The 18,487-nt window shown below is 40.5% G+C and overlaps 1 protein-coding gene across 1 annotated transcript; it reads right to left on the bottom strand.

The window, feature by feature from the left end:
- Positions 1-368: 368 nt before the first annotated feature.
- Positions 369-5,118, bottom strand: LOC132819000 (vascular cell adhesion protein 1-like). Its single transcript, XM_060830234.1, has 7 exons — positions 4,894-5,118; positions 4,086-4,361; positions 3,405-3,698; positions 3,013-3,279; positions 2,639-2,902; positions 2,273-2,527; positions 369-2,169 (listed from the first exon to the last, which is right to left on the bottom strand). Exons 1-7 carry the CDS (start codon positions 4,964-4,966, stop codon positions 2,003-2,005), a joined length of 1,596 nt encoding a protein of 531 aa, XP_060686217.1. The 5' UTR covers positions 4,967-5,118; the 3' UTR covers positions 369-2,002.
- Between the last annotated feature and the right edge of the window lie 13,369 nt (positions 5,119-18,487).

The raw sequence follows: 18,487 nt of genomic DNA, 5'->3' as shown, positions 1-18,487 counted from the left end.
CAAAAGTAAATCATGCTTTTGCCAAAGGTCAGTAAAAGTATTTCTCCCTGTTATTCTTCCTTTATCCCTTGTGCTTTTCTCTCTGTTGCTGTGTGCCTTTATGACCCTCCTTCTCACCTCTATGTTATTTCCTTTTAGTCCCTAATTACTTTTTGTGTTTTGTTCCATTAGGGCAAGGATTGCAGATTCTCCCAAATATGCCTTTTTCCAGCAGCAATTTCTTCTCATGCTCCTCCAGTATTGTCAGGACGAGAACAGTAACATTGTTGATCTTACATTTGACTCCCAGATGAGCAGCATTCACATTAAACGTCACCAGAAAAAAGAGAGTTCTTTTTTAAAATACTTCATTTTATTAAAAACACAATTGTCAACCAGTATAAACTGCTGTACACTAGGTAGTTCTAGATATTGAATCATCTTTGGAAGCAATAAAACAATTTGGTGATTCTTTTACAGATGTGCAGAAGTAGATGCAACAAAAACTTTTATATCACCCGAAGTGTCACTAAAATCTTATCCATCATTTTGCAAACCAATTATTTTCACATTTCTGCAAGTGTCACATGAAGGCTAGCAACTGTGATAAAATGAACTTTGTTTTCTGAAGTTGTATTATTGAATTATCTGTTAAAGTTATTTGAAGTGAACAAAAGTACTTCCTGTTTTTATTAAGTTGCATATTTCAAGTTCCTGGATAATTCAAAGAAAGCTTTGAATTAACCAAAGCAGACTGCAGGATAAACTGAGTTTAATTTATTTTGTCATCTACAAGTCATACTTGCTAGTCCCAGCTTTAGAATTTGATTCCACCCCAACACAGTGTCACAAACCAGCATATTACCCAAGCTCAACAGAGCAGTCATTGCCTGGATTCAACCATAGTGGATAGTGACCTGGATCTGTACATCTGAATCTGTTTGTAGAATTGGTCCTCAGTATGTTGGTAGGTTATACTGCAGTAATCCAACCTCTCAATAGAGTTTGTCTACAGCATTAGTGTTTGGCTGCCTGGATTATTATTACAGTTATTTTAGTATAAACTGGGATTACTGTCACCTGTATGTACCAGGCCTACTGTGATAGTGGAATGAACACTGAATCTAACAGCATTCAGCAACCATATCTACTTGATTATCAAGTGTTAGGACTCTGAATGTGTATCTGCTGTCTATAGGTAGTTATCACAGTCATTTGTTAATGCCAGTATCTATTTTAGAGTGAATTGTTTGTACACTTTTACTATCAACATAATATATACTACAATTAATAAATATCACAGCTACTTAGGTAAAGAAATCTGAAAACTATTTACAATAAAGTGTCTTAAGTTCAAGTCATCTTTGCCTTTCATTCTCTGGATGCCAGCTGTTGGTAATGCGATTGAATTGCATTCATATGACAGGGACCATCTATACTTCATATCACCCAAAATGTCATTAAATCTTATCCATCATCTTGGAAATGAATTATTTTCACATTTCTGCAAATGTCACATGAAGATTAGCAACTGTGATAAAATTAACTTTGTGTTCTGAAGTTGTATTATTTGAATTATCTGTTAAAGCTTTTTGAAGTGAACAAAAGTAATTACGGCACGGTGGCACAGTGGTTAGCACTGCTGCCTCATAGCACCAGAGATCTGGGTTCAATTCCTGCCTCAGGCAACTGACTGTGTGGAGTTTGCACATTCTCCCTGTGTCTGTGTGGGTATGCTCTGGTTTCCTCCCACAGTCCAAAGATGTGCAGGTCAGGTGAATCGGCCATGCTAAATTGCCTGTAAATGTATGGGTGGGTTGCACTGCGGCAGGTCGGTGTGGATTTGTTGGGCCGAAGGGCCTGTTTTCACACTGTAAGTAATCTAATCTAATTACTTAGTTCAAGTTCCTGGATAATTAAAAATTCATCTTCCGGCCCACCAACCTGCTTCTCACAGCAGAGCCAGAAGATTTAACAGTCAGTGCAATAGGAATATTAATTCACACAGTCCTTTATTTCTTCACTAGACCTGCTGTGGTGCCATCTTGTACGATCCCTTGCAGTTACTGCTGCGATAGATATAATATGTCATACTAAATAATAATCCTGCAGCACCAAGTGAAGCGCCTACATAGGCCGTTTCTAGAATTCCCCTTGGTTTCTCATCAATGGGAGCACTTAGCTTTGTTTCTGTGGAGAGATATGAGACTATATTTAGAAACATATTTCAGTACTACAGCAGACCCAGACACCACACTCCCACAATTATATACTGAAAATATGTTTTACTTGCCATTAACGTGTATGTTCACAATTCCCGTTTGATACCCCAATTCATTGATTACTTCAACCATATAGTGTCCAGCATCACTTTGAGTTATTTGAAGGATGGAAAAGGAGTTGTTCGTGGAAGGCAAAATGGTTTCACTGTTGTTCTCCATTTTTTTCCAGGTGAAATTTGCAGAGAAGTTGCTGTGAACAGTGCAGCCAATGGTGACATTCTCACCCTCATTGACCAAGTTGGAAGGACGAACCCAAACAGTCAGAACTGTGGAGTAAGGAATAAAGTTATATTCTCATTAATAAAATTTGTGTGAAAATCGTTAACTTTCCAAAAAGTCAGATATTTTGTAACATGTTCACCAATTTCCTGACAAACCTTGAACGATGAGCTCTGTGTTCTGGGTCTGTATTCCCAGATCATTCCTGGCCTCACATTCATACTGCCCTTCATCACTAGATTGAGCTGCATCAATTATAAATGTTCCATTCTTTGCATGCAGCTTTCTTTGTCCACTTTCTGTCTTCTTGCTCAGTACAATCTCAGCAGAGGGGTTCGAGTGGCTGGTGCAAGTAATAGTGACATGCTGTCCTTCCTTCACGACGGAGGGACTGATCGTGAGGCGAGTATCTCTGGGGGCAGCTGTGTAGAGAGACGCAGAGTGAAGTTAGTGAATTAGCAAGAGAGTGCACAAAGCCAACATCAGTGATTTGGTGTGCAGAGCACTGCAAAGAGAAATAAGCTGCACTTACTGAGAACATGAATCTGCACTTGTTTGGCCTCCTGCCCTAACCTGTTGTTGGCTTCACAGCGATAGATTCCGGAGTCTGTAAGCTGGGCTTTGGGCAGCTGCAGAGTGGATTTATTCTGAGCAATGAGTGACCAGCCCTGGGCTGACAGTTTGCTCCACACAAAGCTGGCAGTGGGCTTGCTCTGAGCAGCACAGGTCAGCTGGAGATCCTGACCCTCTCTCACTGTGGTAGATGGCGTCACAGAAATTTCTGTCATCCTCGGAGCATCTATTGAGGGGGGAGAGAGAGATTTCAGTTCATGCAGTAAGAGCAGGTTGAACCTTTTTGAAGCAATGTGTTATCCATCGGCACACTATTGAATGTGATGGTGAATTATCTGTCTGGGTACTTACACAGGACCTGTAGTGTTAACTTGCTCTCCAAAGATTTTGAGATCTTCTGTATGTAGAACTGAGCCTGGCAGGTGATCTCCTGACCTGAATCATCCAGGGAAGGGATGAGTTCATTGCTGAGGGTAATCCCATCTCCCCCAGAGTGCTGCTTTTCAGCCAGGATTGTTTTTCCTTTCAGCAACTTGACCTCCACTCTGCCTGGGGGATAAACATCAGGCACAGTGCAGGTCACAGTGCTCTTCTTGCCCACTTCCAATGTCCCGACCGTCTCCAGGGTCAGCGCATCTGGGAAAGCTGCAGTTACAAGAAGTTTGAGGTCACTCTCAGTTAAGAGAACCCACAGTCTGACAGCATCCCTCATGACAGGCCACCCACATCTCCCAAATCTTACAAAAGCCCAGTCAGTCACCAACACACCCAGAAAACAGTTCTGAAACTGCAGACAATTTAAATTCGTACTTTTAAGTAAAAATCACCCAGAGCACAGCTGCTTTCTTTTCAATCAATCATTCTGTTCTGAGAGATTATTAAACATTTCTGGAGCAGGTAAAACTTGCAACCAGACCCTCCTGGTGCGCTGCCAGTGCACCACGTGAGCTCTGAAACTAGGGAAAGCTTTAACAAATGTTTTAAGCAAATATCAGCGACAGACATGCAAAAGACAAAAAGGTAAACACTCACAATAAACATTCACCTCCCGGGACTTCTGTTTCTTCTGATCACCACAGGTTGCGACACAGATGAATGTGTTCTCGTTCTGACGGGTCACCGGGGAGAAGGTGAGGGTAGACATGGAGCCTTGGCTGTTCACCTTACCCCCGAGAGGTTTGTCGATTCCTGTTCTCCAGCTGAAGCTAGGTGAGGGACATTCCTTGGTTTCACACCTCAGTACCAGCTCCTGGCCTACACGGATCCATGGCAAGGACTCCGGCTGTAGCTGTATTTGGAAGCTATACACTGAAGAGAGGCAAGGAATTTAGGAACTTCTTTGTAAGAAACATTAAAAATACATATTTATTTTTAAAAAGTTTAACAACATTTTTAAAAATTACAAACTTATAAGTAGTCTTTCAACTTTATGTAAACAGCCTTCCAGATTTATCAAACGTTTATTTTAGAAAGGCATACATATTTAGTTTTTAAAAAGTTTAATAAAATAAATTGTTCATAAACTTAAGTGCACCTGTAAGAAAAACTTCTAACTTTGTCAGAAGTTTACACGTTCCAGTTAAAAGTTCACAATTTAATGAACGTTAGAGAAGTTTGTAAATGCAAATCTTTCAAAAATTACAAACGTATCTAAAGTTTTCAATCATTTGACGTTTACAGATTTGAACCGTACTCTTTTTTGAAGTTCACAAATGAATTTTGTACATAAGCAGACGGAAGCCAAAACAGGTGTTTTGCTTTAATAATGAGCTAACAATAATGACTTCTTAAAAACAGAATAACGTGCATTAAACATTGGGAAATCGAATCCAGAACTTACCCGTTGTGAGCAGGAACTGGAGAGTCAGTGCAAAATACAGATGTGAGGTTCGAGCAGCCATGGTGAAGAGCATTCTCTCAGTTCAAGCCTGTGATATACACCGTTTATCACTACTAACCACAAGAAACTCTCAGCACTGCAGTGTGCTTCGTCCTCCCGTTTTATAGAGCTGTTTGCTGACTTGGAAATTTCCCGCTGCAGTAAAAAGAAATTCCCAATCACCTGATCCAACATCCCCTTCTGCTTTGTCTAATAAGGTTCTGGGAACTTCCACCAGATTCGTGGAGCCAAAATCATACAGGAGAATTCGCCAATCAAAATATTAAGAAATTGCGTGCAAACAAGAGATGCAACGATTAAAATCTAAACTTCAAAGTGCCCGGTATCTGATATGAGACAGTGATGTGGAGCATCAGGGAATAATTTAATGATACATTTTTGTTCAGCAGCGATTAAAATGTTGAGTTAAGTGGCTCACAAGGGTGTAGAACCATTTCTATTTCTGATCATCAGATTTTAATACATGGAATTCACCTCACAGACTTTTGCCTTCCCAATGCAACATTTGGGTCCCAGGTAGTCCCTCATAATGAGAGAGCAAACTAAGCCTGTTCCACTGCACTACGGCAGTCAGCTTAGCCATTGTGAAACTTAGTTGTTTTTTTTAGAAAGAGAGCACGTTCTTAGTGCAGAGTGCTGCAGCTGTTATTGGGCACTGGACAGGAGTAAACGATATCAAATAAGGCTTCATCTCCTTGTTGCTATCCAGTTGAAATTGCTCGAAAGAGAAGCCTGGGTCAACACAGCACCAGGATTTTGCACAGCTGCCAGGAAGTTGGCAAGTAGGGTAGATGGCACCATTGGGACATTCCACTGCCTGCAAGTCATCAGTGGAGGAGAGAAATAGAAAGGGGGCAATTGTAAGCAGCCATGGTGAAGCATATTCTCTCAGTTCAAGGGACTGGGTGGGTTGCTGTTCGGAGGATCGGTGTGGACTTGATGGGCCGAAGGGCTGTTTCCACACTGTAATCTAATCTAAGCAGAGTCGAGGAGAGGAAAGTGACTACAGATGATTAATGTGTCTCTGCTGCCTACCTTTTGCCTAAGACTGGATTGATGCTTCACGAACACAAAGGCCACATATGTACTTACACCCAAAGTAAAATACTTCCTTCCCATCAATGCTCACTTAATCTTTCGAATGAATTACAGAATACTTCTTAAATTATTGAGTAAGAAAGTAAAAATGAATTAAGTTTTATTCAACTTTAATATGTCGCCCTGTAAATAAAACACACATGATTAGGAACATCCAGTCTAATTGTGGTAGTATTTGGGAGTACATTTAACTGTTCCCTTCCTTCAAGAGAGGTTTTGCAGTAAATAGAAGTAATTGACTGCATTCCTAGCCCAAGACACCAATTTTCACTGTTCCTAAATCAAATATGTTCTTAGACTTCTGAAAAAGAACTATATCATTCCCCAAAATTGTGAGCTGGTGTGTCAACAAATCATTGCAATTCTTAGTCATAACATAAACTGTGCAAAAAAGGGTAAGAACAGCTCACCCTGTCTGTTAATCCAAAGTTCATAAGTAGGGTGACAGATGATGTTGCCAAGCCATTCTTGGATTTTCATTAAAATCCTGACAATCAGCTAAAAATATTTCAAATAGCTCAGTTTTCATCTTCACTCTTCTTATGAACTATAAACTGGGCCTGACGTGCAGAAAATCTGTGAGAATTTTATCCTTCTTCCTGTAAAAACCCATTTCAAAACATTTCATTACCTGCAGTGGACATGTCTCTCTTTCCCCAAAAGTCCCCTTGATCTATTCAAGACTGCAAGAAACTACAGAGAGTCATGAGCACAGCCCAGTTCATCATGCAAACCAGCCTTCCATTCATTGACTCTATCTACACTTCCCACTGCATCAGAAAAGCAACCAACATAATCAAAGACCCCTCCCACCCTGGTTATACTCTCTTCCATTGGGCAGAAGATATAAAAGTTTGAATACATGTATTAACAGATTCAAGAACAGCTTCATCCTTGCTGTTATCAGACTTTTGAACAGACATCTCAAATGTTAATGTTAATCTCTCTCTCTGCACCTTATGCACTCTCTTCTGCTAACCTAATGCACTTTATATTGTACCATCTGCCTATATAGCACACAAAACAACTCTTTTCACTGTATCTCGGTACATCTCACAATAATAAATCAATCAAGAGAGTTAACACTATTTATGTGGTGCCAATGGCTCCACTACTGATGAGGTATTTTTAAATGAACTCTGGAATAGGGTCACCAACTCTGGCTGGACTTGTTCCAGGGGATATCATCACATGACCTCCAATGGCCCCTCTCCCAAACTCCTGCCATCGATGTATCAATCATCAATTTCCCATGGTTTTGACTTTGAAAATCTGACTGCTCTATTCAAAGGCAACACCGCCCTCTCTACTATAGTAGCATGAAATACTGTGTAAAATAATGTGCAAGTCTCAGGTGTAGCTCAGTGGTATTACATATGTGATGTTTGAAGATTAAGAGTTCAAGTCCCAGGGTGACACTCTAGTATGGTGCTTCAGGATCTGATGAGTTTGATATTAGTATTAACCTGAGACCATCATTTGTGAATGCAAAACTAGAGTATGTTCCCAATGCATGGAACCATTTTCACAGAGTTTCAAATTTGAGTATTAGAATTTCCTTTCTTGTCATGTGTACTCAAGTACAGGACTATAGTGAAAAGTCTGACAATGTCCCCTTTTTTAGGTGCAATCTTAAGTAAAAAGTACCTAGGCACAAATCTTAGATACAAAAACAGGAATAAAAAAAGAAAAGTACATGCATTATTTTACAGTTGCCAGAATGCCCCTGCATTTGTGCACAAGTATTTTTTTAATTGTTCATTTACAGGATATGGGTGTTACTCGTCAGGTCCTCATTTATTCCCCATCCTTAATTGCCTAGAGGACAGTTAAGGGTTTTCAGTCATATGCATGCCAGATCTCCTTTCCTCAAGGCATGAATGAATCTGAAGGGTTTTTCTTTTACAACAATCAACTGTGGTTTCATGATCACCATTAGGCTAGCTTTTTTATTGAATTCCAATTTCACCAACAGCCAAGGTGGGATTCATACCTCTGTCCCCAAAACATCTACCTCGGGTTCTGGAGTATGAGTCCAGCGACTTTATCACTTTGCCATCACCTTCCGAGGTGATGTGATAAAACTGTACTCCAGCTGTCAAGGATTTCATACTTCCCCTGCCCTGGCACTGACTGCAGAACTATTCAATTTGTACAATTCCCCAACCCGCACCGAACCCTGAACCCCTGAACATTGCATTCTAACATAATGATGTCATTCTGTATGTTGTCCTCCATTTGGTTGGTTTTAAATGCGATTATGTAAAAATAAAATCACATGGCACTATTTTGAAGAGATGCAGAATATTATCGAGACCTGGTCAATGTCTGTAACCCCAACAGCACATAATAGGTTATTTACTCACTATCACATAGATATTAGTGAGGATTCAATGTATGAAAATTGACTGCCATATTTCTTACAGGTCGTTTCAAATTATTTAATGAGTTGTAAAATACTTTGGGGCATTCTGAAATTTTGAAAGGTGCTATATAAATACATGATCTTTTTCTGTTTGGACAGTGGGACAATGTGAAACACAAATCTGCTGTCCTCTCTCATGGTGACAGCATCTGTGTTCCACCAGTGTCACTCTGTGTTCATGCAGTGTTTTTCTTGTTTCCTGTCAGATAGTCACCCCAGACTGCTGCTACTGCTTTTCCTAAGATGGTGCAGTCTGAAGCCCAACTCTCAAGATCCAGAGCAGGTTGAGGTCATCCGCAAGGTCACCTTCAGTCTCTTTAGAGTGAGCCAGCAGACCTTTCACCACTACTGCTGCAGCCTTTGGTACATGGAAGCACCCAGATGGACACAGCAATCCACAAGACAGGTAGTAAGGGATTGTGTAAGTGTAAATGGCTAATTCTTTTACATAGAATTAAATATGTTGTTGCATAAAGTTCTTTTGGAAAACTTTTTGTTCATGGTTTACATTTAAGTATTTTGACCAAGAGAATGCTCTGTCAGGCCACTGTGAATAGATGAGAAGATGAGGAATGGTGACGAGATCATGAACTGGAGCTACAATAGGTATTCATGGACAGACTGACCAGACAGGAGGAGTCCCACTTGGCTATACTGCTTCAAGCTCCTCCACCTCTTCCTCCCTTTACTGAGGTAGCCTCCATATGGCAGATTATCAGGAACACTGCAGACCAACATGAACTTGGGGAACCCCTCCAGCAAGCACAGTCAGCTGAGGCATTGCTTGAAAATGACAATGGTGTCCTCCTTGATGTTCCTGGTAGGACCATAACACTCAGTCTAGGCCTACTGTTCTCACCTGGTCAGACAGTAAAAGAAATCATCAGCCATATAGGACATGTAAGTATAGCCACTTCTTGGCTCCTCATGGTGATTAAAGACATTGGGAATGATGGATTGTCTCAAGATGAGGGCATTATGGTTTCTGCCAGTGTGTTGCTCATTACCACTATGAAATAATTAACATGATTATTATATGTAAATGAAAAAAAGGCTTTGTGGATCTGATAGTTTTCCCATTAACATATGTGGGGCCACAGAGCTATGTGCATTCAATTGACAGCTCTCCACTCTGTTGGGATTCCCACTTCCCTGGCAACACCACCTGTCAATTTGTCTGCTTCTTATTGGGTAGAGGGTCATGAATTAGTTTTGTTGCCCACAGGGCCTCTGCCACCACCCACATATAATGGTGAGGGAACGTAAGGTGACCTACTCCTTCTTGGAATGATCCAGGAATGTAAACCTTGATCCCAGTGGTGAAACTGACAGTCTCTGGTATTTCTCCCCTCACACTGTGAACCTGTAGGTCCTGTTAAAGTAGAAAATTTGCAGATGATGCAAAAATAGGTGGGAAGGCATGTAGTGAGTGAGTATGATACCAACAGTCTGTGGCAGGACATAGACAGGTTAAGTGGGCAAAAAAAAAACTTGATAGATGAAATGTATGTGGGGAAATGTGAGGTTTGCATTATGGCAGGAAGAATAGAGGAGCTCTGTTTTATTTAACTGGAAAAAGACTGCAGAAAGCTATGGAACAGAGGGATTTGAGAATCCTTGTGTTGTAGTCACAAAAAGCTAGTATACAAGTTCAGTGGGTAATAGGAAAGGCAAATGGAATGTTGCTTTTATTTCAAAGGAAATGGAGTATAAACACAGATTTTACTAAAACTATACAGGCACTAGTCAGACGAAAGCTGGAATACTGTGAACTATTTTGGGTCCCTTATAAGGCAAGATATACTGGCATTGCAACTACCCAAGTGAACCTTCTCTGAACTAATACCAAATATGGAGAGACTATCTTATGAAGATTGATTGAATAGATTGGGCCTGCACTTGTTGGAAAATAGAAGAATCAAGGCAACCTTACTGAAGCATAACAAGATTCTTCAGGGACTTGACAGGGAAGATGCAGAAAGATTGTTTCCCTTTGTGAGAGAAGCTAGGAGCAGAGGTCTTGATCTCAGTAAGGGGTCTCACATTTAAAACAGATGAGAAAGAATTTCTTCTGAGGGTAGTGAATCTGTGGAATTCCTTACTGCAGATGGCTGGTGAGGCTGGGTCATTAACTATATTCAGATGAATAGAAATTTATTATTACTTGCATTTGTGAAAATACAGCAAAATGTGTATAAGTTGCCACAAAAACAGCACTATTTAATTACATAAATTATATTTTAAAAAAAACAAAGTTAGAACAAATATAATGTTTTATTAATTCCACAGCCTTTTGGTTTTACAAACCAAGGCCAGCCCTACTGTGGAGGACTGAGGCCTTCTCCAACTGCTGAGGACCAGGAGTCTCTCAAAACCTCCAAGGACCTGGGCTATCCAACAGAAACTGCTGCAGAAAGAAGAAGAGATGAAGTGATGCAAAAGATGAAATTAAGAAATTTTAAATGGTTTAATGCCTATATTAAGATAACGGTGGCACAGTGGTTAGCACTGCTGCCTCACAGCGCCAGAGACCCGGGTTCAATTCCCACCTCAGGCGACTGACTGTGTGTAGTTTGCACATTCTCCCCGTGTCTGCGTGGGTTCCCTCCGGGTGCTCCGGTTTCCTCCCACAATCCAAAAATGTGCAGGTTTGGTGAATTGGCCATGCTAAATTGCCCGTAGTGTTAGATGTAGGGGTAAATATAGGGGGATGGGTCTGGTTGGGTTGCTCTTCGGAGGGTCGGTGTGGACTTGTTGGGCCGAAGGGCCCGTTTCCACACTGTAAGTAATCTAATATGATGCAGGTATTACAAACAGTTGTTTCAGAATAAGAAACAAAAGTCCAGCTAGTATTAGAGTCATAGAGATGTACAGTATGGAAACAGACCCTTCGCTCCAACCTGTCCATGCCAACCAGATATCCCAACCCAATCTAGTCCCAACAGCCAGCAACCTCCAAACCCTTCCTATTCATATACCCATCAAAATGCCTTTTAAATGTTGCAATTGTACCAGCCTCCACCACTTCCTCTGGCAGTTCATTTCATACATGTACCACCCTCTGTGTGAAAAAGTTGCCCCTTAGGTCTCTTTTATATCTTTCCCCTCTCACCCTAAACCTATGCCCTCTAGTTCTGGACTCCCAACCGCAGGAAAAAGACATTGTCTATTTACCTTATTCATGCCCCTCCTAATTTTGTAAACCTCTATAACGTCACCCCTCAGCCTCCAGTGCTCCAGGGAAAACAGCCCCAGCCTGTTCAGCCTTTCCCTATAGCTCAAATCCTCCAACCCTGGCAACATCCTTGTCAATCTTTTCTGAACCCTTTCAAGTTTCACAACATCTTTCTGATAGGAAGGAGACCAGAATTGCATGCAATATTCCAACAGTGGCCTAACCAACGTCCTGTATAGCCGCAACCAACATGACCTCCCAACTCCTGTACTCAATACTCTGACCAATAAAGGAAAACATTCCGAACACCTTCTTCACTATCCTATCTACCTGCGACTCCACTTTCAAGGAGCTATGAACCTGCACTCAAAGGTCTCTGTTCACTCCTATGGCTTATGGCTTGGAAAGGGTGGACACTAGGAAATTGTTTCCGTTAGCCGAGGAGACTAGCCTTAGCCGTAGACACAGCCTTAGAATTAGAGGGGGTAAATTCAGAACAGAAATGCGGAGACATTTCTTCAGCCAGAGAGTGGTGGGCCTGTGGAAATTATTGCCGCAGAGTGCAGTGGAGGCCAGGATGTTCTTGACGTCACAAGGAATTAAGGGCTACAGGGACAATGCGGGTAAGTGGAGTTGAAATGCCTATCCGCCATGATTGAATGGCGGAGTGGACTCGATGGGCCGAATGGCCTTACTTCCACTCCTACGTCTTATGGTCTTACGGACCTTACCATTAAGTGTATAAGTCCTGCTAAGATTTGCTTTCCCAAAATGCAGCACCTCACATTTATCTGAATCAAATTCCATCTGCCACTTCTCAGCCCATTGGCCCATTTGGTCAAGATCCTGTTATAATCTGAGGTAACCCTCTTCGCTGTCCAGTACACCTCCACCTTTGGTGTCATCCGCAAAGTTACTAACTGTATGTCTTATGCTCGCATCCAAATCATTTATGCAAATGACAAAAAATAGAGGATCCAACACTCCACTGGTCACAAGCCTTCAATCTGAAAATCTACCCTCCACCACCACCCTCTGTCTTCTACTTTGAGCCAGTTCTATATCCAAATGGCTAGTTCTCCCTGTATTCCATGAGATCTAACCTTGCTCATCAATCCCCCATGGGGAACCTTGTCGAACGCCTTACTGAAATCCATATAGATCACATCTACCGCTCTGCCTTCATCAATCTTGTTTGTTACTTCTTCAAAAAGCTCAATCAAGTTTGTGAGACAATATTTCCCACACACAAAGCCATGTTGACTATCCCAAATCAGTCCTTGCCTTTCCAAATACATGTACATCCTGTCCCTCAGGATTCCCTCCAACAACTTGCCCACCACAGACGTCAGGCTCACTGGTCTATAGTTCCCTGCTTGTCTTTACCGCCCTTCTTAAACAGTGGCACCACGTTTGCCAACCTTCAATCTTCCGGCGTCTCACCTGTGACTATCGATGATACAAATATCTCAGCAAGAGGCCCAGCAATCACTTCTCTAGCTTCCCATAGAGTTCAAGGGTACACCTGATCAGGTCTTGGGAATTTATCCACCTTGATGTGTTTCAAGCTATCCAGCACTTCTTCCTCTGTAATTTGGACATTTTGCAAGGTGTCACCATCTATTTCCCTTCAGTCTATATCTTCCATATCCTTTTCCACAGTAAATACTGATGAAAAATACTCGTTTAGTATTTCTCCCATTTTTTGTGGCTCCACAGCCTTGCTGATCTTTGAGGGACCCTATTCTCTCCCTAGTTACCCTTTTGTCCTTAATGTATTTGTAAAAACCCTTTGGATTCTCCTTAATTCTATTTGACAAAGCTATCTCATGTCCCCTTTTTGCCCTCCTGATTTCCCTCTTAAGTATTTTAATACACTATGATATTATTGATTCGCTATGATGATTTTTCAGTCCTGCTTGGTGGAGTACATTATTTTATATCAAGCTTTGGAAATATCTGTAATGTTTATGTATGGAAAGATAATTTCCTTAAAAAAAATCTTGGAAAATGGACAAAGTGCCAAAAACGAAAGTTTTTGTATCGGGTATGCCACTGGCACCCAAACACCACAGCAACCCTAGCCTGAAATAAATCCCATTGTTGCTATATAGTTGACCCACTTCTATAATTAACCTTACATCATTGCTTTACTGAGGGCTTACTTTAGAATGCAGCAGTTCCTTAAGACTCCACAAATGTAAATGGTAAAACATTCACCAAGACATCTACAAATGCCATGATTGTGTTGGTTTCTTTTTAAAATCAGGCTGCAATTCTTTGAAAATTGAGATCACTGAAAGTGCTGTTCTTTTCTTTGAAATTATCTGGTTACATTCATTTTCCTTGCTATTATCTGCATGCATGTACACAGGAACAGGAAGGTGGTGTGTACAATTGCTTTGTTCAATTGATTGAACACAAGAATGTTTTCAGAGGAAGTATAATCTCCTAAAGGACATGTTGTTTAGCAAAGGGTTTTTCCCTCATAAAATACAGGAAGTGTTAGGAAAAGTACAGAGTGCTGTTTACTTAATTTCTAAAATTACCTAGTACATGGACTTTTTTAATCAATGAGTTCTGTTCTGCATCTGTCAGCACTGCTTGCTAAACTTACGTAGTTATTTTTAATTTGAAAAGAAGAAATGAAAAGGAAGAAAATAGAAAAGGAGTGAAATCTTGACAGGGAAAACAAAGTGTGCCATCAGAATGCACGTGAGATCCAGATAGAATAAAAACCCATTATCACCTATTAACAAAACCTGAAATTAAATCATGAGGTTGTTTTTGGACGTGGTAGTGCACTTGTTTAGATACTGCACATTTAGTTGGGAGAATGTAGTCTCAAATAAGAATGCATCAAGAAGCCATTAGGAAGAATAGGCCTATAATTATTTTCAAATTATCAACAAACCTTATCATATTTGCAAATCTCAACTTCCTCCAGAATGTATTCAATTTCCATAGGTCCAGCCAAAGCTGACAATCAAACTGACATGGTCCACCAATGGACAATGTGGGAAATGCAAGCAGCTGGGAATACTGCCCTCTTTGAAGTCAGAGTATTGACTGATGATCTTTCCATTTACCTGTGGCCCTTACTAGGCAATGTTGAAATTTTGAAACAGTTAAGGAGTTGGGAAGTAAGCCTTTTACATCATAGTACAACTCCAACAATTTCCACAAGGTACGTGCCCCAATTTTCGATGTCTGCTGCAACAGTGTCTTGTGAAACTTAATCCTCAACCTACTTTTGGAATATTAACTGATAGCTAGGTAACTCAACAATGGATTCTAGCCATCCAAATGGAGAGTTAGGTACCTGTGGAAACCACAAAGGACAACCCCAACTAGACCAGAGCAATTCCTTCTGGGCAAATTTGTCTGCAAAGAGATTGGTAAGGACCGGTGTCACTGAAGAATTTAGATGATCATGACATTCTGCTTGGGATTCAAAGCTATTCCTGTATAAGCATATCATTCAAATTCAGTGAGCCGCAAATTTGAGTAAGAGAGAGTGACTTCTTGAAGAATTTCATCTCTGGTGTATTCCAAACCACATTATGTTAGAAGAGATCAATTTGAAGTATAAAATTAGGTACTGTAACTGAATTTGTCCTGCTTATGATTTCTGTGGGAAAGGAGCCCAGCAGGAAAGACAGTGAAACAGCAATGGCAGGAATTTCTTTGAGTAATTCGGCAAGACTTCATGCTTGGGAGAAAGAAGCATACTGAAGGGAGGATGTCTGACCATGTATGACAAGGAAAGTCAGGGACAACATAAAAGCAAAAGAAAAAGCATATAATGTGGTGAAGGGCAATGAGAAGCCAGGGGATAAGCTGCTTCCATTCTGCCTCTGTACTTTTGCTAGAATTGAGGTGAAAGCCCTCCTCTTGTGGAAATGGGATTTCTGCTACACTTACACCAAGGTTATTGTAATTGGAGCGAAGCGGCTCTGAGAAGACTTCTGACAATGGTCTCTGTGCTAATTCCTAACTCGCGTGGTACATTCCAAATTATAACTACAGTTTTAGCACAATCTATTATCTTTTACTATATGAAGACATAGTGAAACTTAACTTCAATAAACATGTCATGTTTCAGCTATGATCAGTTTGTTTGCTCAATGAAAGCTAATGGCAGCTTTTACAACTTTAGGAAATACAGGAAATATGCAGTTGTAGGATAAAGAGGCACTTACTCAGAAATGGAATGGTTGTGATCTAATTTCAAACAAGGAAAGGTGGGCTGCATATGGGGAGACAATCAGGGAAAGTCATAGGTTATAGTTTCTGCTGCACCTGCCTTCTGTGGTATTCCATTATTATTGTTTGACATTCTGAAGATGGATAATTGATTCTAAATGTTTCTTGTTAAGAAGTCAGTCATCTATCCTGTTTGTTAAATGCTGTAGTGAATTTGTCAAACACAATTTACCTTTCACAAAATCATATTGATTATGCCTGACAAAATTCTGAATTTCAAATTGTGCTGCTCCTCCCTTTTTAAATAAAGATTGTAGCATCTTTCCAATGACCACTGTTGCTCTGTGACCTATTGTTTCCTGCTTTCTGTCTGCCTCTTTTCTTTAGAGTGTCACGTTTGTGCTTTTCCAATCTACTTGGTACCTTTCCAGAAATGAGAGAATTTTGGAAGATTATTATGGCCAATACATCATCCACCTCTGCAGTGACTTTTTTTTTGCAGACTCTTAAGATCCAGGTGATCATGTCCAAGGAAGATATTCACCTTTATTCCCAATAGTTTTCCTAGTTGTTTTTCTGTGGTGATAATGACTATTTTAAATGTTGCTCTTTGCCTTTTAGTTTTCTAGTTTTCTTGGCACATTTTTTTTGTGTCTTCAGTGTGAATGTACATACCTGTAGTAACTTTTCATATTTCTTTACAGTTTCCTGTCATACTCTCAGGGTGAATGTACATACCTGTAGTAACTTTTCATATTTCTTTACAGTTTCCTGTCATACTCCTATTTATCCTTCTTTCATCATTCTTTGCAGCCTTCTAAAACTTTCCCTTCAGGGTCATTTCACTGTAGGTGAATAAAAATAAATTCTGTTGTTCCTACCTTCTCCCCAGCTTCCTCCTCCCCCCCCCAGCACCCACCCCATCCCCAACATTTATCTCTCCTCCCTGGAGGCTCCCTGCCTCCATTCCTGATGAAGGGCTTTTGCCCAAAACGTCGATTTTCTTGCTCCTCGGATGCTGCCTGACCTGCTGTGCTTTTTCCAGCTCCACTCTAATCCAAACTTCCACCACCAACAACACCCAGGCAGATTTTATGTTGTTGTTCAAAGTAAGCTATTTACTTAATGGAAATTAGATCTGGTATGAAACACATTCAGCAACAACATAATGTCCTTTGTAGGGAAAAGGAAGCACTGGGACAGCAAGTGCTCTAAAGCATTGATAGCCAGTGACAGCAAGCCATTAACACCAAGTAGTGATGCAGTTCCTAAAAGGAACACATTGTTTATAACATGTGTCATCAACACTCTTTCAATAAAATTGACTGTGATTCCGTGCACGAACCAATAGGTCAATTTTTCCAAAAATCAAAACAGAGGCCCACCAAGCTACCCAGCACATAATTGGTAAGTGTCCTACATTTGATGGAGTTCCATTATAATCTTGCATTATCCTGTATTAGAATTCACTCTGACAGTGCGTGGAGATCCAGTTGTTGGCACAGAAAAGGTGTAACGCCACACCAATATGCAGCTGCTTTATTCAGCAGGAGTGAACAGACACAAAAAGGTGGGAGTGTTTGTGGAGTAATAATGACAAGTGAAGGACATATGCTGCAGGTCGAGTGAGTTTTTGTTCCTTCCTGTGGATCCGTGCAATTTTTAATCCAGAAACATACTACCAATGATAAATAATCTCCAAAAAACATTGGGAATTAAATTCATGGAAAAATGTCATGACTTGGATAGCATACATGTGTCAAGAATGAAAAGTGTTGCTGATGTTTTTTGAAGGAAATTTTCTGACTCTTAATCTACAAGTAAAATATCAATACTTATAATTGACAACGTTAGTACTATTTCAATTATGCTTATTTATTAATTTGAAGGGAGTCACTTTTTTTCCTAAACACCTAAAATTGGATTCTATCTAAAAGTCAAAATGCCAGTGAATATTACAATATGAGGTAAGTATCGAATGTAGCTCAAGGCACACTTTTGAGTAAGTGGAGAGATCTGTATGGTGTCCCTGTTTCCAAGTCTATTTCGTTTGTCCTCATCCTGACGAGTGCAAGACAAAATCTTCAACTTATTGTCCCTTTTCAGCAATGTTTATAATCTGCTTGATATATCAGGGTCTCCCATGCATTGCTGACCACATAGCAGCAGCCTTGCACCTAGTCGGAAGGAGGAACTTAAATTTATGTAATGCTGGATAAAGGTGTCATTGATAATACACGGCAGAGTGTACCAGTTCAGAACGACAACTCATCACTACCTTCTGAAGGAGATAGTAACATTGTGGTAATGTCATCAGACCAGTAAGACCACAAGACATAGGAGTGGAAGTAAGGCCATTTAGCCCATCGAGTCCACTCCACCATTCAATCATGACTGATGGGCATTTCAATGCCATTTACTGGCACTCTCCCCATATCCCTTAATTCCTTGCGAGATGAAGAATTTATCAATCTCTGCCTTGAAGACATTTAACGTCCCGGCATTCACAGCACTCCATGGTAATGAATTCCACAGGCCCACACTCTCTGGCTGAAGAAATGTCTCCTCATTTCCATTCTAAATTGACCCCCTCTAATTCTAAGGCTGTGCCCATGGGTCCTGATATCCCC

Source organism: Hemiscyllium ocellatum, chromosome 9, assembly GCF_020745735.1.
Source record: "Hemiscyllium ocellatum isolate sHemOce1 chromosome 9, sHemOce1.pat.X.cur, whole genome shotgun sequence".
NCBI classification, from domain to species: domain Eukaryota; kingdom Metazoa; phylum Chordata; class Chondrichthyes; order Orectolobiformes; family Hemiscylliidae; genus Hemiscyllium; species Hemiscyllium ocellatum.
Note: the sequence above shows the minus strand (reverse complement) of the source record. Positions and strands in the feature narration are given on the sequence as shown.